This window comes from Rhinoderma darwinii, chromosome 5 (assembly GCF_050947455.1).
Source record: "Rhinoderma darwinii isolate aRhiDar2 chromosome 5, aRhiDar2.hap1, whole genome shotgun sequence".
Taxonomy (NCBI): Eukaryota; Metazoa; Chordata; class Amphibia; order Anura; family Rhinodermatidae; genus Rhinoderma; species Rhinoderma darwinii.
In genome coordinates this window covers 320608447-320631840 of record NC_134691.1, presented here as the reverse complement: position 1 = coordinate 320631840, position 23394 = coordinate 320608447, and the positions used below count along the sequence as shown (strand labels likewise).

At 39.0% G+C, this 23394-nt stretch overlaps 1 protein-coding gene across 1 annotated transcript in view; it reads right to left on the bottom strand.

The window, feature by feature from the left end:
- The window catches only part of DNAJC1 (DnaJ heat shock protein family (Hsp40) member C1), a 109529-nt gene that overhangs the window by 64266 nt on the left and 21869 nt on the right, over positions 1-23394 (bottom strand). The window contains exons 2-3 of the mRNA XM_075828730.1: positions 11149-11250; positions 10828-10874 (exon numbers count right to left, since the gene is read on the bottom strand). Coding sequence (XP_075684845.1) covers positions 10828-10874; positions 11149-11250 — 149 coding nt within the window. The remainder of the gene's footprint in view (positions 1-10827; positions 10875-11148; positions 11251-23394) is intronic.

The following is a 23394-nucleotide window of genomic DNA, read 5'->3' as shown; positions in this document are numbered from 1 at the left end:
TTAAAGACACCAATGTATTTTTGTGTGGTATAGCATTGAGCATATAGAATAATACTGACATTTTATCTTTAAAAGGCTTTTAGACCTCAAGAACCTGGTCAAAAGCGTGAGTGCTATAATTTCAGGAGAAAGGTTCACAATTGTCACTGGTTATTATAATCATTATCTACAATGTGAACGAAACGCTGCGGTCATAGAAAGAAAAAAAATGTATATTTCTTGGAACACTGGCTACTGAGTTTTGTTCCGCTGTGAAATCGTATGGAGAAAAATAAAAAAAACTTTCAAAAATTCTTGCAATTCCTCTCTTTAATATCCTTCTCTCATTTGCTTCTATTCGCCTCATACTGTTATAAAATAATTATATTTGTAGATTTCTCACAATTTTTACATGTGCCTCGGAGATAAGCCATATGCCCCTCCTTCTCACAATTCTACTCCTGACTGTAAGGCAACTGGCTGCAGCAGGATCCCTCCTCCACAAGGAACAAAACCACCCACAAACTCACCCACTAAAACGGCAAAAACGGTTAGGGATAAAGAGGAGATTGACTCCAGTGCTCTCTGCAAAATATCTCGAAGACATTTATTTTATGCAGAAATTCCTGCAGATGGACAAACCGCGTGGGCAAATTTTTATCGCTCATTTCCTTTATGCACTGCAATGTGCTTACGGATACAGACAGTCCTCCGAGGCAGGTAATCAGATGATATGCACTTAGAGCATTATTGCAGATTTGCCTTGATTAGACAACCCTTTTGTAATATGCCTATAAGATCAATCGCAATTTGACAACATGTCCCATAAAATTGTAATAAACATTCATCTATCAACATTAAGGCCTCATGCCCACGAACATAAAAACGCCCGTAATTACGGGTCCATAGACTTCTATTGGCCACGGCTACCTCCCCGTATGCTTACGGGAAGGTGCCCGTGCCGTTGAAAAATATAGAACATGTCCTATTTCAGGCCGTAATAACGGCATGGGCAGGCCCATAGAAGTCTATGGGGCTCCCGTAATTACGGGTGACTACGTGTGTGTGCACCTGTAATTACGGGAGCGTTGCTAAGCGACGTCAGGGGATAGTCACTGTCCAGGGTGCTGAAAGAGTTAAACGATCGGCAGTAACCCTTTCAGCACCCTGGACTGTGACTACCAATCACATTATAGATCAACGTGTAAAAAAAAAAAAAAAATATAGGACGTTCATACTTACCCAGAATTCCCTGCTTCTTCCTCCAGTCCGGCCTCCCAGGATGACGTTTCAGCCCATGTGACCGCTGCAGCCAATCACAGGCTGCAGCGGTCACATGGACTGCCGCGTCATCCAGGGAGGTCGGGCTGGATGACTAAAGAGGAACGCGTCACCAAGACAACGGCCGGGTAAGTATGAATTTCTATTACTTTTACTACGGTAAGGGCTGTCCCTTCTCTCTATCCTGCACTGATAGAGAGAATGGGCTGCCGATTAGTGCAGTGCAATTTTGCAGCGAAAACGTGCCCGTAAATAGGGGTGCAATACGGGTCGAATACGTGTGACCAAGGGCCAGTATTTACAGGAGGAAAAAAAAACACGTTCGTGTGCATGGGGCCTAACAATTTTTGTATTCAAACTATAAAAAAAAAAAAAAATACAAAAAAAGCAGGGAAGGGAAAATTCCTGTACAGTTTAATCATTAGGAACCAAATTTGATTAAAAGAGGCTTTCCCATAAAAAATATTACTAATCAATGGATAGAACGTGACATGTATAAATAATACATTTTTCAATTGAAATGTATTAAAAATATTTTTTGTGTTTGGAGACGACTTACACTGTTGTCATCAGTAGCACTCTACATTTTTCCTGACCGTCGATATCTGCGTCCACCCAAGTAGTGATAGACACGCATGTGCCGTTGGTCTGGCTTGGCACTGCACCAGGTTATTCACATTTTTCTTCTCTACTTGTCAGAGAAAGCCTGGCATGTGCAGTTGCATTCGCCTTCCTTGAAAAGTGGGGAACACCCCCGCTTCCCCTCTGACAAGTATAGAAGATGTGAATTACATGGCCGCATTACAGGTTGATTAGTGCATATTGCCAGGACGGAGCTTGGCAAACTGGACGAACGGCGAAAGCGAGTTTTACCACTACTGAATGCAGATATCGGCGGCTAGGAAAAATCTAGGGTGTGCCATCACCGACTCAAATGTTATTTCAAAAACACACAAATCATTTATATTACATTTAAAATGGCAAAATAATTTATTTTCACATATTCTCTCCATTGATTAAAGCGGTTATCCCATGAAAAATATTTCAAAAGCGCACAGCCGATAAGCTGTGGGCGCCTGCAAGAGAAATGTGGTATTGCATGGTGCCCATTCAAATGTGATACATGGTTGCGCGGAGTACACCTAAAAAGCAATCGTGGTTTGAAGTGGCTCTCCCCTCTCGCAAATAAAGGGGGCTTCAGATAGTGCCTAAGTAACAGGGCATGTGGACAGGGGTCGTCCTATAAAAATTAAAAAAACTAAATATAAAAATAGACATATCAAAAGACTACCACACCAAATTTCTATGCAGCCACGTAATGCCTGGCTAGCTGTGGCTTCCACTGGCATAATCAGCTGTTTTATGGGGTGTCGATAGTCAGTGTCAGGTCCTATCTAAAAGGGGTGATCTCTGATGAGAACACAATGGATACATTTTTTTTTTTTAAATGGAACAATTTGCACGTTTCACATATTTACAGTATTTGCCCTAATAATTCAGGCAGAATACAGTCAGCTAAGCCCTAGTTCCAGATTTATCTATTAAGAGGGGCAAAAAAAAAAAAAAAGTCTCCGGTTAAAATGATGCAATTAACTTTTTTCTTTTTATTTTTTTTTATTTTTTTTAAGACATACAACCTGTTAACCTTAAATTCAATAGCAGTCATTGGGGATTCTGATCACACTCTGCCAAGAATTAAAATCGGCTTTGAAAGGCCTAATTTGGAGCAACACATTGACCAAAATATTTTAATTAAAAATATTCCGAGTTAGTGGCAAGCCTAATTACAGGAATAGAAATCGGGCCTATATTGTCATGCAGGTCACTAGGACTCCGTAGTAGGTTTTTCTCAAGTAAATTGACCAATCCAGGAATAATAGCGCAGCTGCTAAACTGCCAGTCTTGACATGTAAATCAATTTAAAACCAACAAATGCAGTTGGCTACTTCCATACTTATTATTAAATTGATACCTAGTGTTATTTGGAGAGAGCCAGGGAGGGAGGAGAGAGGGGAGGGAGGAGAGAGAGAAGTGGAGAGCGAGGCGAGAGGAGGGGGCAGCAAAAAAAAAATAATATATAAAAAAAAGTGATATTTACGTCTTTCAATTCTAAATGTTTTCAGGGCAGACAAGGAAAATGAATTGCTGGTTGGCAGATAAATAGAAAGGAAAAAATATATAAATGCGATCAGATTATACAGCGAAAATAAAAAGTTAATTTACAAAACGATGTTTCAGGGTCAGCCGCATTCATCTGGTTTTCAAATGCGTTTTGGCCATGCAGGGGTTAACGCGGTATACATTTAATGCATTAGATGCTTAAGAGAGCACTTTACTCAACAATGTCTGCTGTTCGGAGCAAAAAGTCTCCAAGGATTAATCCTTACAGTCAATTCCCCATTGATTTTACTATCAATGAACATCATGGCTCGCACAACTGTCCATTTTAAAAGATCGCTTCCATTAAAACCCACTTTTGGAATAAGGGCTGGAAAAAAAAAAATACATAGCCTAGTAATGTAAAAGGTAACAAAATACAGTATGCCTGGTAAAAAGAGTAAAAAGGACGATTTAATGTACGGAGATTTGTAAAGAAAGAAATACCAGTATGGAATATAGAGGAGGTAGATCATATTGGAGCATCTACACGCAGTCTGTACTCCCAAAAACTTATTCCCAAAGGACCTTCGCACTAAGAAAGTGTTGTCCAAACCAGGCAAACCCTGACCCTAGACCAACACGAAGCACGGCATTTCCTATTCCGTGGACATACATATTTAGGCCGGATTTACACGAGTGCGTGCGTTTTGCACGCGCAAAAGGTACTTAACAGCTCCGTGTGTCAGCAGCGTATGATGCGCGGCTGTGTTATTTTCGCGCAGCCGCCATCATTATGACACTCTATTTGTATGTTTGTAAACAGAAAAGCACGTGGTGCTTTTCTGTTTTCGTTCAACTGCTGTTGCGCGAATCACGCGCGTCACACGGAAGTGCTTCCGTGTGCTGCGCGTGATTTTTCACGCACCCACTGACTTCAATGGGTGTGTGATGCGCGAACAACGCACAAATATAGGACATCTCGTGAGTTTTACGCAGCGGACACACGCTACGTGAAACTCACGGACAGTCTGCACGGCCCCATAGACTAACATAAGTCTGTGCGACGCGCGTGAAAGTCACCCGCGTTGCACGAACATATTACACGTTCGTCTGAATAAGCCCTTACATTGTGAAGCGGACCATAGATTAACACATTTTCTGCCAAATACATAAGATACCGTAAATGCATGATAATGATAAATAAAATGTGTCCTCCATAATAAATATTTTTTTTAGTTAACCTATATCGGATATTGAAGGTACCCTAGGAGCAATAATATTGTTTCTGCGAGACCTAAACTTACAGGGCTGATTAAGCTAAAACCTTTTGATTTTTTTTTGACGTTTTTCATTTTTTTGGGGTTATTATAATTAGTGTTATCAATTTTTTTACATTTCTTTTTAATGCATTATGATCATGGAATTATGACATTTATGGGAACCAAAACAAGTGGTGAACAATAATTAAAACACACCTTGTAGATGATCAGCACAATTCTTATGGCTGCTTTGAAAGAATACAAAATATTACAGTTTCTGAAATGTTACAATCAAAGTTGCCAATTTAGGTAATGATTACAATGCCTCTGTTAGGCCCCACGCCCAAGACCGTGCCCGTAATAACAGTCCGTGCTTGTGGGCATGGCTGGCCGCGGACATGCCGGCCGTGCTCCCATATAAAGTACGGGAGCACGGTCCGTAAAAAGCAAAAAAATAGGACGTCCTATCTTTTGCGGAGCCTTTCTGCGGCACGGACACCTTCCCGTATATATACGGGGAGGTGTCCGTTGGCCACAGAAATGAATGGGTCTGTAATTATAGACGAAATCTACGATCGTGTGTATGGGGCCTTATTATATATTGTGGCAATTGTGCATAACTACACTTTGAATTAATATATATAAAATTCTATATTCTTTTTTTTCCTCACCATTTCCCCTAAGGTAACATTTTTACTACATTTACAGGGGAAGATGATGATCAGTGAATGTTTTCTTCTTGTCCGCACTGGACTAATAGTCCCTCAGTGTAAACAGGCAAAGAAAAGCTAAAAGCACAAACACAGGACAGGAGGGAAAAAAAGCCTCTGTTTACTGAATGGTGAAACGTATGGAAAATAAGTAATTCGACCAAGGATTATAAGAAAAGGTCTTCTCAAGATCCAGGAACAGATTTTATTTTGCTCCTCTAAGTGACTATGCAGAGAATTAAACCTGTTTTCATGATAAAGATGGCGTGCACGTTGAGGCTACGGTGAATTGTTTTTTTTTTTCCTTTTACACAGGGATCAACAATGTGACCCACATGCCCAGAAAAGGAGCAGGGCAAGATTCTTTGCATTGTTAAGGAACATGTGGAGTGGTGAAAAGAAGCAGGGCAGCGTGCGATTTCAGTGTAAAACAAGCCTAATGAGCCCTCACTGCTCACAGAACTGTAATACACGGCACGGCTTTTCACTACACAAGAATGTGAGAGGACGCAGCCCCTAGATCCGAGCCAACAGGGGTGGTCAAAAACTCCAGCACGGCATGCTCAACTCAATACATGAGCAGGCGCATATCACCCTCAAAAATATCGCTGATGTTTTAGATCTCGGCCATTAACTTTTAGATTTAATGCAAAAAAGTAAAATAACTTTTTTAATTTAAACTGTGCAACAAAGAAACGGTGTATACTTCTCTGCATCTTTCAATGTAAACAATGGAGGTCTGCATTCTGGTTGCCAGGACTACGTCCAGGGACATGTTGATATGTAAAATACACTTTTACTCTCTAGTGTGGGGGGTGGAAAATGATGGTGAATTTAAAAGGCTTGTCCAGGATTAGACACCATGGCTGCTTTCTTCCAAAAACAGCACCACACTTGTCCATGGGTTGTGTCTGGTATTGCAGCTCAGCTCCATTGAAGTGAATTGCGTTGAGTTGCATTACCACACACAACCTGTGGGCAGGTGGGGCACGGTTTTTGGAATAAAGCAGCCATGTTTTTCTAATCATGTAAAACCCTTTTATAATGCCAGTTAGACCACTACAGGAGACAGCTTGATTTTATTTGTTTCTGGTGATAGAAAAGCCCCCAAATTGTTAGCAATCCACAACAGATGATTTTTGGACATCCATTGGGCCAGATTTATCAAAACTAGCATAAACACTGGCCCATAAACAGAGATGATCTTTCATTTCTTAAAGGGTTTGTACAATCTATAAAATCCATTTTCATACACCCTATTAGGGAATTTTGAGATTATAAAGGGGGTCTCCTGTTTAGGATTCTCATCTCTTGACCAGAGTGGAGAGCGGTTCCAAAATGGTCTGCATTACACAGGTAACCCATCGATTTGAATAGACACTGTGTAAAGCTTAATTTCCCCTGTGGTGGCGCTGCAGGGAAATAGAAAACGTACTGCCAGGTTTCCACACAGATAAAAGCGGATCGCTGGGGTACAGTTTGTGATCTTTATTGCCAAGAGACCCTTCTAACACGTAGCAGAAAACTCCTTTAAATTACGCTGGAAAAATAAAATCGGAGCTCTGATTAGTTGCTGTAAGCGACACAGCCAGGTTTCCTGTTAAATAGTTTGGATATATTTGATATTTATCATAAGTGTCTAGAAATCCAGGCCTCAGACAGGGCTCAGGTTTAAATTTCCTAGAGAAGTATAAGAAATGAAAGCTGCTCTGTGATTGGTTGATTTGGGCGAGAAAGCATTCTTTTTTTTTTTTGTTAGTTTTCATAAACCAGGCCGGCCCTTGGTTTTTTGGGATTTTGCAGTTCTACTCAAGTCTACACTAGATATTACTAATACACTTTAATAGACTTTAGTATTTTAATGAGAATGTAGGTGAAGCATTTGTTGTTTTTATGTGACACTTTTCCCCTAGTTCACTACAATAAGAGAAAAACACTGCAATTCTAAAAAATAATAAATGAAAATAAATAATTGTGGCACTCTATAAAAATGTCATTATGTATATTTTTCTGCTGTAGCAATGGTGCACCTCTACTGAATGTATATAAAAAAACATCTAAAAAAAAAAAAAAAAAAAAAAGGATGGATTTACAAAAACTAAAAAGACATGGCACTTTGTCACGACAGAATTGCCGACAGTCTGCAAAAATAAGCAACTTTTTGCCAGGAAAAAAAAAACAAAAACAAGAAGGTTGGCAACAAACATATTTTATATATCCACCTGTCAGAGTCACTAACCTATAAATCTGAAATTGCGAGACATTCTTAAAAAGGGAATGCGTCACCAGGTTTACTCTGCCATATCGGAGGTCTGCATAAAGTAGTGCCAGAGACCCGAATTTTAGCGCTGCGTCACTTACTTGGTAATATTCAGTCATTTAAAAAATAAATACAATCACTGTTAATCTCCTGCAGCGCGAGCCGAGAGGATAATGAGCTGCGGCTCCACCCCACCTCTGATTAACAGCTTTCTCCCAATACTGTGCATAGAGAGAAAGCCGTCAATCACCAAATGGTGGGCGGGGGATGGGGGAAAAGTAGCTCATGAATATAGAGTACTCCTTAGCGCGATCACATTGAGGAGACTCCTGGCTCAGCTCGCGCTGCAGGAGCAAAACATGGATTTTTTAAAACGACACCCCGCTGGACTACGGTCTCTAGTACTACTCTATGCTGCCTTAGATAAAGCAGCATAAACCTGGTGACAGTCTTTAAGCCCCGTCCCTGTTCTGCCCCAAGAATGCCCATAAACGCCCCTTTATATAAATTTGCATAAGTCACGCCCCTTTGTGGGAAGTATGATCTTTCACACATAGTCCAATCGCAAAATTATGTGCATAGCGTGTGTGTATGTGGGGGGGGGGGGGGGGGATTAGGATAGCCAAGAGGTAATATTTCAACGAAACCTCAGGGAACACAAAGGGCTAAACACTATAAGGTAATAGTAAATTACAATGTCTTTTTACAGATGAAACGAGCAGCATTCTGGCCTACTAAATTACAATACTGATATGACCATGTTGGGCTCATATTAAAAAGATGGAAATCTGGTAATTCAGACCACAATTCAGGACAAAATGGTCAGAAAAAAATGGAAACAAGTAATCAGTGATCCAATAAGTGACTTATTATTTCTTATTCCTACATCATGAGACATTTTTATGCAATTGTCTCACGATTGAGAGTTAAAAAAAAATAATTAAAAAATGATACTTGACCCCATACGTATTTTACATTGTGCAATCGGTCTCCTGACATACAGAATACGCCTGGTTATCCTCTTGTGTGAAACTACTAAAAACATTCCAAAAAAAAAAGAAAATACATTTGTGGCCTAACGTATAGTAAGGTGGTGATATCAGGCATTCTGCAGACAATGTTAACACTCCCAGTGCCAAATGGACCAGAAACACAGTGTATACCTAGGTGCTATGGTCTGTACCAATAAAATGCACGCTCAATTTCCTTTTCTATTATCGCTGACAGGTTTCATTAATGGAGCCAAAAAGAAATCTGCTTTTTTGCATTAGGAATCTCTCCGCTTGTACATCCTCTCTGTTGGGACAACGCCTCACTATTAAATTACAAATGTTAAACAAACTGAAAAAAAAACAAAAAAAAAAACCCAATATGCTCATAACTCACACAGAGGTAGTTGTTCGGTTTCTAACCTTCTTTACATGAACAAGTGCTCACAATTGGTGAAAAAGTAAAAGTTTCTATAAAACGTAAAATGGAGTAAAATATATATAAAAAAAATCAATTGTAGAATGTTATAACTATGACTGAAAATTCCTGCCAACAAATTACCACGGTCATGACATGTAGGGTATGTCGTTACTATTCAATAGTAAATTATTTAGGCTAAAATTTAACTCTACACAGAATTATTAATGCTTATTAATCTAAATATACATCTCCCCCATCCAAAAAAAAAAAAAGACTTTTTGCAACTTTTCAATGTATTACAATGTCTCACATCCAATATAAATTCCAACGTCAGTTTATCTTTACCTACCACTTTCTGTTCTACAAGGAATCTACTGTACTTCAAGTGTTCACCCAGAATTTGATTCTCCGAGTCCTTACGAAAAGGTTAAAACACAAAAACCCTAGCAGAAAACGCTCCAATATTCATATATATTTATTTTATCTCAATTACCAAAACAGCCCAAAAGATTAAGTGTTTATGGGGGATTACTGCTTGCCTCCAGCGAAATCGGGGCATAAGGCCAAAAGGAGAAAGTGCTGTATAATAAACCGATAAAGGTTGGCTGAATTTGGGAGTTAAAATAAAACTGGGCGGACGTCAAAGATGGGATGAAGATCCGTGTACCCCTTCTAATACACATTATTCCCAGTACCCTGTTCTATACACAAGTTTTGAGAATTCCCATAATGGATATATTCTGTACATAATGTATGTCGATCAACCATCATCGACTACAATGTAAAACTCTCGATAAATAAATAACATATTTTAAAGCACGGCCTTAACATATATTAACTATATATATATATATATATATATATATATATATATATGTTATAGCTTATATAATGCCTTCGGCTACGGGGAATTCTAAGTACTCCGAGGGTTGAAGAATTTTTCTTACAATTACAGTGGCATCGACAATGAATACTTTTGATACTATTCAATCACATCAGGGTTTTTATACGCTGCACAGAATGATGGATTGCACTTTATAGGGTTGAGAAATGTCAATGTGCCCGGTCTAGAATGTGCATTGTAACACTGACTGGACCAGCACGGAGATAAAGATCTGATGGCTTGGCAGGGCTTACAACGCACACTTGAGCTTGTTCTCCCTTTTGGGTTGTACGGTGCCAGGCGTCATGGCCAAAAAGTGTGTCTAATGAAGTGTCTGAGATGAGTAAATAAGAAAATTAATGTTAGCAAACAGCTGATATTAATGCAGTGCTGAGAGTCTATGAAGGATTTGGTTTGTTGCCCACGCATGTGTGCCTGTAGCAATGTACCAAGCCGGAATCTCATGCCCATGGCAAATGTAAACTGTGGATTGAGCATAGGTATCCATAGATGTATCATTCCTTAGTAACAAGACTGCAGTACTACATTCTAAAAACAGTGTAGGCCAGGATCGCCCGTTGTAGTTTTTTTTTTTTGTTTTTTTTTTGACTGCAGCTAAAATGCGTGCCAAATAAATCAAGTCTTAAAAATAATATAATTCATTCAAGCCTTAATACACATCTACATGTAACCAGTTGTATGAACTAATTTGCAACATTTGCAGTAAAAAATAAATATATCAAATAAAAACAGAATTCAGAATCATGCTGTATGTAACCAGAGTCCCAACAAGATAAAATACAAAGAATCGCCAAGTTGACACAAAGATAAAATGAGAAAAAAAAAAAAAAAGAGCAGGCATCCTGGTTTTCATCAATTACAAATTAGATGATACAACAAGTGCATTATATTGTGTTAAAAAAAGAATGCAGGCAGGGCCCTTACCTTGCTCGTCGTTCTTCATCTTTTAATACTTCATAGATTGCCACCAACTACAACAATATAATGTAAATCAGTGTTGTTTAAAAAATTAAAAAAAAATAAAAAGTGATACTATGGACTTAAAAAATAAAAAACACCCCAAAAAAATTTCAATCAAAAACCATAAATCGTATTATATTAAAATAATAAATATTTATCGTAGTTATTTCTGGAATCCATGTCTACAATAGCAACAAAACCTGACGCCGTAGGAAAAAACCCCAGAAAAAGACGCATACAGAAGAAAAAGTATAGAAATGCTCCCAAGATATATTATCGACTTACTTGTCTGAACTGAGTCTCTGCATTTTCCTCTTTATTCTTGTCTGGGTGCAGCGTTAAGGAGAGCTTGCGATAGGCTTTTCTGATGTCAGCAGCTGTAGCATCCTGCAAACAAGAAGAGGTGGGAGGGAGATGAGGGAACACAAAGCAAACTTTTGTAAAGAAGCTGAAATTCCCAGAGCCTCGTTAAGATGTAGAGATAGCCAACCAAGAACAGGACCCAAGGCAATGTAATTCGAGACATCAGGGAACAAGCGAGAGAGACCCACATGAATGACCAATCATTCAGCCTAATTTCACTTTCTTCCCAACTTCTCTGTGAATATCATATCTAACCCCTTGTAAAGTAGATATTATTTTATTTACACTCAGAGACTTATTAACCAACAAATCTTTACAAGACATAAAAGCAACTCTGGAATGCAAAGCTTTCATCCTCAGAAGACAAAGCAAAGAAGGTTACGTAGGAGGGTACAATTTACTCTCACGAGCCAGGATGGCTCGAGTATCAAACAAAACAAAAAACAGCACTGAAATTCCATGTGGAATTTATACAGATATGGAAAAAAAAAAAAGAATGTCTTTTGTAGTGATTTTCTATTTGGGTATTCCGTAAAAAAAATAAAAAAAAAATAAGTTTAGCTTTTTTTTGTAAATAATTTTTTTTTTCATTATTACGACACATTCATTCTCTCTGGAGAGACTGTGCCTTTAAAACATTTTTATTAACACCAGTTGTATTTCTTGCTAGGCTACTGAATGGAACACAAGATTCATCAGTAAATCTATGAAAATCGCCATCCTTAATATCTTCCTTCTTAAAAGCTATTTATTTATTTTTATTAAATGAAACAGCTTTTAAGAAGAATTTTTTTGTTTATTTTAAATATTTTTTTCTTTATTATTGTTGTATAAGCACAAAAAAGGGTAAATAAGAAATATTTGTAACTTTTTAACGATACAGCTTGTATGTATGTCCTGATAACATAGAAGCTGTATAGTTCTGTCTCAGCCGATTCCATCAGTTCAGCTGAACTGACGGCTCGGCTGAGAGCAGGTCCTGCGTGTCTATGACACACAGGACCCATCGAATATCCATCACATCCAAGCTTTACTGATTTAGATCGGCTGAGACAGAAAAATACCACTTCTATGTATACAGGAGATTTAGAAGCTGCATCTTAAAAAGCAAAAATATTTTTTTTAATAAAAGTTGCTTAAAAAAATATAAAATACATTTGTTTAATAGAAGAAAATAAAAATTGGTTACATAAGGTGTAGATAGCCTTTTAAGATGTGTACTAGTTAGGGTATATTCACACATGGCAGATTTGTTGCAGAAATTTCTGCAACTGTTCTATTCATCTGGTTGGAACTTGCAGAATTCCATGCACTTGCTGAAGAAATAACGTTCACATGTATGCAACTGATTTTCAGTCTGAGAAATTAAGAAACCTGCCGTGTGTGAATATATCCTTATGATTTACTTGGAGTTTGTAGAAACAAGAGAGACGTCCCACAAACATTTCAGAAACATACATTACATACTACACAATTTACCGCAATAAGTGTATTAATTAATTCACGATCAGCGAGCGCACAAGTCAGAGATACTGAACACCAGTAAACATTGTCGCACCTGTTGGGATTGACATATAATATCCTCATCTCACAATACAATCTAACTAGATTGTGGGCCATTTTGCATTTATTTAATCTGCCCACTACATAAAATGAACATTTAATTCCCTTATAAATGCATTGCAAATTCAGCAATAAACACAATTTTAGGTGAAAATGTAGCAAGAATCTAGCTTGAAAAAAAGCTATAATTAAAAAAAAAACATTTTCAAACCTAAAACCACCACCAATGGTAAACACACAGCTCTTTTTCAAATTGTTATTTTATTTTTTTTTTTAACAAAAATTCAATGCAAAAATGATTCTAAAACATTTGACATCAAAAATTGATTTTGAACAAAAAAAAACAAAAAAAACAAACACTATTCCAGGTGAAAATTTAACTTAGGAAAAACCTAGTCAAGAGTTTTTCTTACATCAAATTAACTGGAAATCTGTAGGTTCGGAGCTCCCGCCGATCTCTAAAAAGAGGGGTTTGCAGCTCGGTAAACAGCACCCAGACTCAATCGCCACAACTCAGATTTCCATCACATTCTAAGCAAAGTCTCGTTGAAATTCTTCAAACCCAATCGCTGTTGCTCAGAAATTTACGTCACAGAAAATTTCATCACCTTTTTCTAAGCAAAAGTCATTGAAATGAACAAAGCACCACTTGCTTATTTAAGACATTGGCAGTGGGGCCAGCTAGTGTTCCCTCACAATAACGATTTTAGGACTTGTCGCTTTTGGCTGGATTCTCCACAACGATGAACCACTCAAAGTGCATCAAATGTCTACTATTTTGATTAGGTTCCAGAAATTACCAATAAGATTAATTGAGGCACAGCTTGTTTAGATGCAACAATAAAACATTTTCCCTAATGATACAACAGTTTAAAAAAAGTTACTATAATGGAGAAAAAAAAACAAAAACACACCAAATTCCATTGACCTTGGACACTTGTAAAATACAATAGGTGTTTCACTGCCTGGTGATAATCTAACAAAATACCTGACAAACCCGATCCATATATAGATATATAAAATACATGCAAAAAAGACATAAAAGGATCCATACACTTTCCTCTGCATTACAGACGCAGGTACCAATATACGAAGGAAAGAAAACAATTCTTCCTGTATAATAAATTCCCTTGTTAGCCCAATTCTATTAAACAGTAAACAAAAAGAACAACCCAAAAGGCTTACATTTTTTTTTAATGATATTTATATATATAAAAATGAATTAATTCTGCTTATAGTAAATGGATCCAAGAAATGTTCAGATCTGATCAATGGCCAGTACTTTTGTAAAATATAAGAGGTAATCCGATCAGAAGGGAAAAACAAAACAAAAACACAAAGGCCGAATTCAGACGACCGTAGTATATGTCCGTGTGATGGCCGTCACACGGACGCATGTATTTCAATGGGGACGTTCACTTGGCTGTTGGAAAATAGAACATGTTTTATTAGACTCAAATCTATGGGAATCCTTAAAAACGGGGCCCGTACCGGTGCAACACGGATGTTTGTCACGTCCGAGTTTGCACTTGTTCAGGTGAATCTGGCCTAAGGGGGATTTCACACCAGCATTTTTGAAAACTTGCCACTGTAGTGCCTGATGCAGGGTTTTTTTTTATCCAAAGCCAGGAGCGGATCCAGGAGAAGTATACGTTTTTCTTTGTATTTCCCATTCCTTTTGAATCTACTTCTGGCTTTGGCTAAAAAAAAACTGAATAAAGAACTGCCACAAATCTGCGGTGTTTTTCCAAAAAACACTGTGTGAAGCCGCCCTTAAGGGGAACAGCAGAGCTTTATTTTGAAATCATCAACACATTTTCTGCCAGAACAGTTTCCATCTTTAGGCTATGTTCACACGTTTAACAAAAAACGGCTGAAAATACGGAGCTGTTTTCAAGGGTAAACAGCTCCGGATTTTCAGCCGTTTAAGCAACTTGCGTTTTTTACCGCCGTTTTTGGAGCTGTTTATCTATTGAGTCAATGAAAAACGGCTCCAAAAACAGCTCAAAAACTGACATGCACTTCTTTTTACAATGCGTTTATTTACACGGCGGTTTTTAAAAACCGGCTGCGTAAAAAACGCTCTTTGTGAACAGAACGCCGTTTTTTCCCATTAAAATCAATGGGCAGATGTTTACAGCCATTTTTCAGGGCGTTTACGGCCAGAAAAACGGCTGACAATTGGTCGTGTGAACATACCCTAACAATCCCGGTGTGTTTATGCGCTGCTCAGAACAACCCTCATAATACAATATCAGGATATCATCTGTCTGATGTCACAACCATACAGCGAGCTTTTCTAGTCTCTACCTCTCCTGGTAAACGCCTGTGCACAGAATGATTAATGTCAACAGCTCGATCAACTCGCTGCTGGGTCCACTCTGCACTATTTTGCCATTTAATAAAAAAATTTCCCTTTAATATAAAAAGGTTTTCCAATCTATTTCCACTACAATAAGAGAATAAAAAGTAAATGTAACAAGCAAAATCTTCATTTTTATACACATCTTTATTTGCATGGCTGAATGCGGTTTTTCCCTTTTAACTTTAGATTTTTATTTTTGATGTTCCAAACTTTAACTCTCCATGAAGATATCATTGTTTACCTGGTATGAAGCTAACTTGACGACAGACAAACATCTGAACCGCCTTAGTAATTATTTCTGTGACCCATGTTTTCTTTAACAATACACACAGAGGACTGTGCATATCTTAAAAGGTTAAAATAAAAATAATAATTAAGTTTTAGTGTAATTCTTCAGTTGGGAACTTCAGACTCCATAATATTTTTTCCACCTGTGCCATGTTCAAAATTGCTAGGAAATTACAGAAGTAAGAAGCATCTGCAAAAAAAAAAAAAAAAGTAAAGGAAAATTCTCGGGAGAGATCAGGAGTAGCGTGTAAGGCTCTGTTCACATTGTGCTCGAGCCCTACGTTTGGTGTATGCCCCAAGAAAAGCTCCCAGCATATACGCCAAATTTATCTACAGGACTCCATTCACCCAACTGAGGCACAAAAAAAATTCCTCTTGTCCTCCTCTGGGCTGGTATACGTAGACATACATTTTTCTTTTTGTGCTGTATAGAGAAGCAGATGTTTTCAGAATACACACACACACACACACACACACACACACACACCACCCCCCCCCATAGACTAATATAGGTCCGTGCGAGGCGCGTGAAAATCACGCGCGATGCACAGACGTATATCACGCTCGTGTAAATAAGCCCGAATGTTGATGATTATGGCTAACAGTTATTGAAAAGCCAACATTTTTTTGTCTCAGAAAATTAGATTATATAAGCCCAATTTAAGTTTTTTTTTTTTAATACTGAAATGTTATCCTATTGAAAAGTATGTACTAGGGATGCACGATGCATCGAAACTTCGATACTATTTCGATACTCTGCATCCCTAAACGGCTCGATACCGTTATTTCATGTATTTCGATACTTCTGTGCGGCCGCACAACTCAGTATTGTAACACATGACTGTATGAGAGCGGTGCTGCGGCTGTGTAATACAGTCATTGCCGCGCTCCGGAGTCCTGATAACAAGTGCGCAGGGTCAGGATGATGCGATGCGGCCAGCGCTGCTCTAATGAGCGGCGGCACTGAAAACAGAACATGGCGGGCACACTGCAAAACATCCCCCATGTTCTGTCATCTGTGCCTGAACCACCGCTCATTAGTGCAGCGCCGGCCGCATCACCTCATGCTGACCGCGCACGCACTTCCTGTCAGGAGCGGGGCAATGGCTGTATTACACATCCGCAGCCCCGCTCTATAACGGCGGAGATCAGAGAATCCCCTCATCTCCGCCGTTATTCCCGTGAATGCTGCGATCACAGCGGACTGCAGCATTCAGGGGAAAATGAGAAGGGGTGGATGTCCCTTGGATTGCATCACAGGGAATTCCTGTGACGCGATCGAGGGCCATACTATATATGGGCAGACTGCCCAGGGTCCATTGAACGACCCCAGGGCTGTCTTACCATATTTCCTGTTAGGGCATACTGAGGTATGTCCTAACAACTGCCTGTGTACTATCAGTATCTAGATATATGCCAGTACATTAAAATTTAAAAAAGAAAAAGTAAAAACAAAGTAATGTTAAATTTAAAAAAATACACATACACCTTTTTTACAATAAACATTGAAATAAGTCTCAATACATAAAATATGCACATATTGGGTATTGGCGCGGCCGCAATAACCTGCACAACAATTTTTTGCATCATGTAAAAAAAATATATAATAAAAACTGCTTTCTATCACTTATTGTGAGGCACGAGGTGTGATGAATTTAACCTCCATGTGCCTCACATTAATAGTAATTAACCCCATCATGTACCTTACATAACCCATTATGACAGAGAAACATGATGGGGTTAATTACTATTAATGTGAGGCACGTGGAGGTTAAATTCATCATCACACCACGCACCTTTTTTTATTTTTTATTACTGTTGGCATAGTATCGAAATCGCAATACTAAAGTATCGGTATCGAAGTCCAAATTCTGGTATCGTGACATCCCCAGTATGTACAGTATCTGCCCTCAATACTTAGTCAGGGATCCTTCTGCATGAATTACTGCATCAATACGGCGTGGCATGGAGGCGATCAGCCTGGGGCACTGCTGAGGTGGTATGGAAGCCCAGGTTTCTTTGATGGCGGCCTTCAGCTCGTCTGCATTGTTGGGTCTGGAGTCTCATCTTCCACTTGACAATACAACATAGATTCTCTATGGGGTTTAGGTCGGGCGAGTTTGCTGGCCAATCAAGCGCAGTGATACTGTGGTTATTACACCAGGTTTTGGTACTTTTGGCAGTGTGGGCAGGTGCCAAGTCCTGCTGAAAAATGAAATCAGCATCTCCATAAAGCTTGTCAGCAGAGGGAAGCATAAAGTGCTGGGAAATGTCCTGGTAGACGCTGCGCTGACTCTGGACTTGATACAACACAGTGGACCAGCACCAGCAGATGACATGGCCCCCAAACCATCACTGACTGTGGAAACTTCACACTGGACCACAAGACACTTGGATTGCTGCCTCTCCACTCTTCCTCCAGACTCTGGGACCGAGATTTCCAAATGAAATGCAAAATTTACTTTCATCTGAAATCAGGACTTTGGACCACTGAGCAGCAGACCAGTCCTTGTAAAGGCTAAGGGTATGTTCACACACAAAACGAAAACCGGCTGTAAAGTACGTAGTTGTTTTCAAGGGAAAACATCCCTTGATTTTTAGCCGTTTTTTATGCATCAAAGCGGTTTTTGATGCGTTTACCGCCATATTTTTTTTAGCCGTTTTTCTATTGAGACCAGGAAAAACGGCTCCAAAAATGGCTCAAGAGGGGACACACTTTTTTTACTGGGCGTTTTTTTACGCGCCGCATTTACTGTCGCGTAAAGAAACCGCCCCGTGGGAATGAAACGCCGTTTTTCCAATTTAAATCAATGTGTAACGGTTTGGAGGCGTTTAGTCCCCGTATTTTCAGCTATTTTTCAGGGCGCTTACGAAACCTTTGCAGGTGTTTTGTGTAGATTCGCTGATTAGAGTGTGATACCATGAGGTGACAATCTTCAACTTTTACCCAATATTAAATTTTTCCGAGAGACTAAATTTTGGGTTTTCACTAACTGTTCGCCATAATCATCAACGTTAAAAGAAAAAAAAAATTCTGGAAATCGATCACTATGTGTGTAATGAATCTATAGAATATACGAGTTTCACCTTTTGAATTGAATTACTGAAATAAAGTTTTTGATGATATTCTAATTCATTGAAACGACACACACACACACACACACACACACACACACACACACACACACACACACACACACACACACACACACACACACACACACACAAAATGGTATACGTTTTTAAACACAGGAACCTATTACGGGCAGTTTATGCCACTGTAGGCCTACGCGGGTGAATTCACACACAAAAATGTGTAGCAAAAATTCATATGTCTTAATATCCGTTCTATTCACCTGAATGGAACTTGACGAAATCTATACACCTGCTGCAGAAACAACCTTATTCGGATGAACGGAACTAGTTTTCAGTCGCAGAAATTTCTGCAACAAAATCTGCCACGTTACACACCCCGTGGGGTATTTTCCTTGTATTTCCACAGAACAAATCAATGGGAAAAATATTTCACAAATGTAGTGTTTCTTGCTGCAGAAATACAAGGCAAATACGCCACTTGTGACTGCACCCAAAGGCTCCATGCACACGACAGGATTTTTCATCAGTAATTACGGGCCCATTCATTTCTATTGGCCACAGACACCTTTCCAGTATTTTTACTGATGGGTGTCCGTGCTGAAAAAATGATAGAACCCGTCCTATTGTTGTCAGTAATTATGGCAAGGACTCTCCCATAGAAGTCTATGGGAGCTTCCGTATATACGGACAGCTACTGATGTGCATCTGTAAACCGTCCATATTTTCTGAACCATTGCTAGGCAACATGTTGATGACATCATTTGCAACCTCCCTCTTTTTGTAAGGATCCGCATATACGGATGGAATTTGGATGCAATACGGACCGTATTTATGGACATCCTTCCATGTATACTGATGAAATACGGATGCCTTATTTACGGTCAGTATTTCAGGATAGATGAAAATACTGTCGTGTGTATGGGGCCTAACAGCTCCTGATTTATTGATCATTTTTCTACCAACAAATAAATCAGTGGGGAAAAATTAGGCACCAATAACCAAAGTTGATATGTCAGGTTTGGTTATTGAAAAAAAATATGTTATGTTTATATATTACAAAAAAAAAAACTATAAACACTAAACAAATGGGGGAAAAACAAGTTGTGCCAGTTTCCCAATTATATATCAAAATAATTTTGCCGTGAAGTCCAAAATAAATTGAATTAAGTTTAATGAGCTTGAGTTTCACATGAGATAAGGAAACGCACTTTGATATGGTGATATGGTGGGGGGAGGGGTCAAGAGCCGATACTGGTGGGAGGGCAGATCATGGAAACATTCCCATTACCCCCGAGTTTCCTGGTTTACCCTTTTGGGAGAAGAGTACACAACATTTTTCTTCTTTCAATACAAAATAAATAAAGGAGGTACAGTACAATAGAGGCGTCATCTGAGTTATTAATTATTTTGTTTGGAAATGTAAATATATTGTTAAACTCAATCCACTTTTGCTGTACTTTTATACTCTATACCTGATTTCCTGTATATTATAATGACATTGTATTATTAATATTGTGCAGTACAGAAATACGATGGCAGATATATCTATACTAGTCATTTAAAATGCTCAATTTATCCGGATTAAAAAAAAAAAAAAAGTATCAGTAAGAACCCGAAAGTTATTTTTAGCATTCTGACATGTAGTTAAAAATAGACCATCCGATCTAAGAAAACATTATAAACAGGAATCATTTTGGACTCTCATTTTTAACCCCTTAATGACCGCCGATACGTCTTTTTACGGCGGTCATTAGTGGGCTCTATTCTAGAGCGCCGCCAAACTACGTCGGCGCTTTAGAATGAGATCGCGCTGCAATCAGCGCGTATATCTCCAAGCCTCAGCTGTTAGCTGACAGCGGAGGCTTGCAGACAATGTTAGGGGAACCTCTGATAGGAGGAGGTGACCGCTGTGAACAGCCTATCACAGCGATCACCACCCGCTGTTAGTGTAAACAGCGGGCTCTCTCCTCTGCTCTCCATCTCTCCTGTCAGTTGTGGTTTTGTGACAGGAGAGACAGAGACCTGTGAAAACGAAACGAACAAATCGTTACAGTCAAGAAACATCACATTATATTGTAACAACTCCCCCCCCTGTTTTATTAGTTACTTTTATTTAAATTTTTAGAAAAATTCATAAAAAGCAAAAAAAAAAAAAATTATAATTTTTTGGAAAAAAAAAAATTTTGTTACAAAAAAACTGTTACTATTAGAGAGGAAACCTATTAGAATGGCGCGCAAACTTTATAGCGCAGAGCAAGCTTATGCTATTTTGTGCCCTGATTCAGGCAGTGACACAGGAACCGCATCAGAAGGGGAAATATGCTATGATGAAACTACAAGTACTGCTTCGGACGCTTCCGCAACAACTCCCCCTATGGAAGATGCCGCTGTTGCCGAATCCACAGGCGCAACTGCGGGAACTAGTAATCCAATAGTACCGCAAATTTTTTGGGATCCTGCAGCAAACTTTATCCCTCAGGTGCCCCAATTTATGTCAACTCCGGGCATAAACCTTGACACCACGAATTTTGCCCCACACAATTTTTTTCATATTTTTTTTACGGATGAGCTGTTACAATTAATTGTGGACCAGACGAACCTTTTTGCAAGGCAGTTTTTGACGGAAAAGCCTGCATGTGGTTATGCAAGGGTCTGGGTTCCTACCAATGTCCGCGAGATAAAAAAAATTTTAGGGCTCATTCTGAATATGGGCATTGTAAAAAAACCGTCCACCCGTTCTTACTGGGCAGCAAGTCCTATTCATGTAACCCCAGTTTTTTCATCGATAATGTCCCGGAGCAGGTATGAGGTATTAATGCGTTTCCTGCATTTTAGTAACAATTTAGAAAGCCTGCCAAGAAGTGATCCCGGGCACGATCGCCTTCACAAGCTGAGGCCCTTTATTACTGCGCTAAAAGACTCATTCCTAAAATCCTACACTCCTGACATGAACTTGAGTGTGGATGAATCCCTAGTAAATTTTAAGGGGAGATTGTGTTTCAGGCAATACATACCATCAAAGAGAGCGAGATATGGCGTAAAGCTATATAAAATATGCGAGAGTAAGACCGGTTACACATGCGGCTTCAATATATATGAGGGCAAAGACCGTGAAATAAATCCCCCAGGATGCCCACAAAACCTTGGTGTCAGTGGAAAAATCGTCTATGACCTTATGGAGCCGTTCCTTCAAAAAGGCTACAGAGTATACACGGACAATTTTTATTCTAGTGTGCCACTTTTCAAAAGTCTTCACGCTGACAAAACAGGGGCCTGTGGGACGGTTCGCAGAAACCGCAAAGGATTGCCACCACAACTTCTCTCAATGCGCCTGGCAAAGGGGGAATCCATTGCTTTCGCAAGTGATGAACTTCTTGCACTTAAGTGCAATGATCGGAGAGAGGTTTTTATGCTGAGCACTATACACACTGACACCAAGGTCACTATCAGAGAGAGAGGCGCTACTGCGAACAGACAGAAACCGCTCTGTATTACAGAGTACAACAAGTACATGGGTGGCGTCGACCTTTCAGACCAGGCTCTCCAACCTTATTTGATCAAAAGGAAAACTAGAGCCTGGTACAAGAAAGTGGCAATTTATCTGATGCAGGTTTCTACGTTCAATTCCTATATAATATTCAAAAAGGCCCAGGGAACCATGACATATCTGGAATTCCAAGAAAAAATTATTGAACATCTTTTATTTGAAGGAGGGGAAGTAGGACACCATGAATCAGAAGATGTCAAGAGACTCACGGAGCGTCACTTCTTACATCCTATCCCTGCCACTGAGACGCAAAAGTATCGGCAGAAGAGATGCAAAGTTTGCCGAAAACATGGCCGAAGAAGAGATTCACGTTTTTATTGCCCCTTTTGCCCTTCAAAACCAGGACTGTGTAATTACCCATGCTTTGAGACCTACCATACAGTAGCACATTACTGAATTACCAAAAGCCAAAATAGGGAGGGATTCCTTATGCAAAAGTGAAACTGTCAATGATAATTCTGGGTGGGGGGGTCTTTATATCTGTGGGGTCTTCTTTCCCAGATTGGGTAATTTTTAAGTGTATTTTTATTTTCCGACACCACAGGGCCTCTGCAAAGACTCTCTGGTGCCTAAAAATCAGCTTTGGAAAAAGTCATCCTTAGGCCAAATTGGACACCTTTAGTTTGAGGCCTTGCCAAGTGCCCGTGAGATAACAAACACCAACATATTTGGTATCCAAGTAATCAGAACAAACTCAGAAATAAATCTAGAGGCATGCAAAAGTAAAAACATTATTTATTTAAAAAATGTTACACAATAAATTGAAGAAAACATATTTTTTGTCTACATTTTTTTGCATTTTTGTAAAATTTAAAAAAAAAACAAAGAAGAAAACCTATAGTATAAACCACCAAAAGAAAGCCCTGTTTCTGCTGAAAAAAACCATACCAAATTTGTAGGGATACATTTGATTCCTACAACGTTATAACCAATTAAATAAAGACCTAGTGAAACTGCTAATTTTGCTTTGGTCATTAAGGCCCAGAATGCATGCAGGGGGAAGGGGTTAAGGAATTTAAAAATTCTAGGTAAAATCAAAAAGTAAAAGAAACCCAAAAACAAACATACTTCTACCTGCAGAAAAAGTTACAAAAACGATAACATTTTACAGTTAAAGATAAAAAACAAAAAGACAAAAACACTATAGACTCTTCAAAGCCCACGAGACGTAAAGGCTGTGTGAAGCAACCAGCCCCGAATAACATGCGCCCGCTCTCCTGGAGGAGACATGAGGTGGTGTGCAGTGTTTGGAAGTGCTGAAGCTCCATCTAGAGGCCTTTATTTTAATATAAATCATCCAACTCAAATA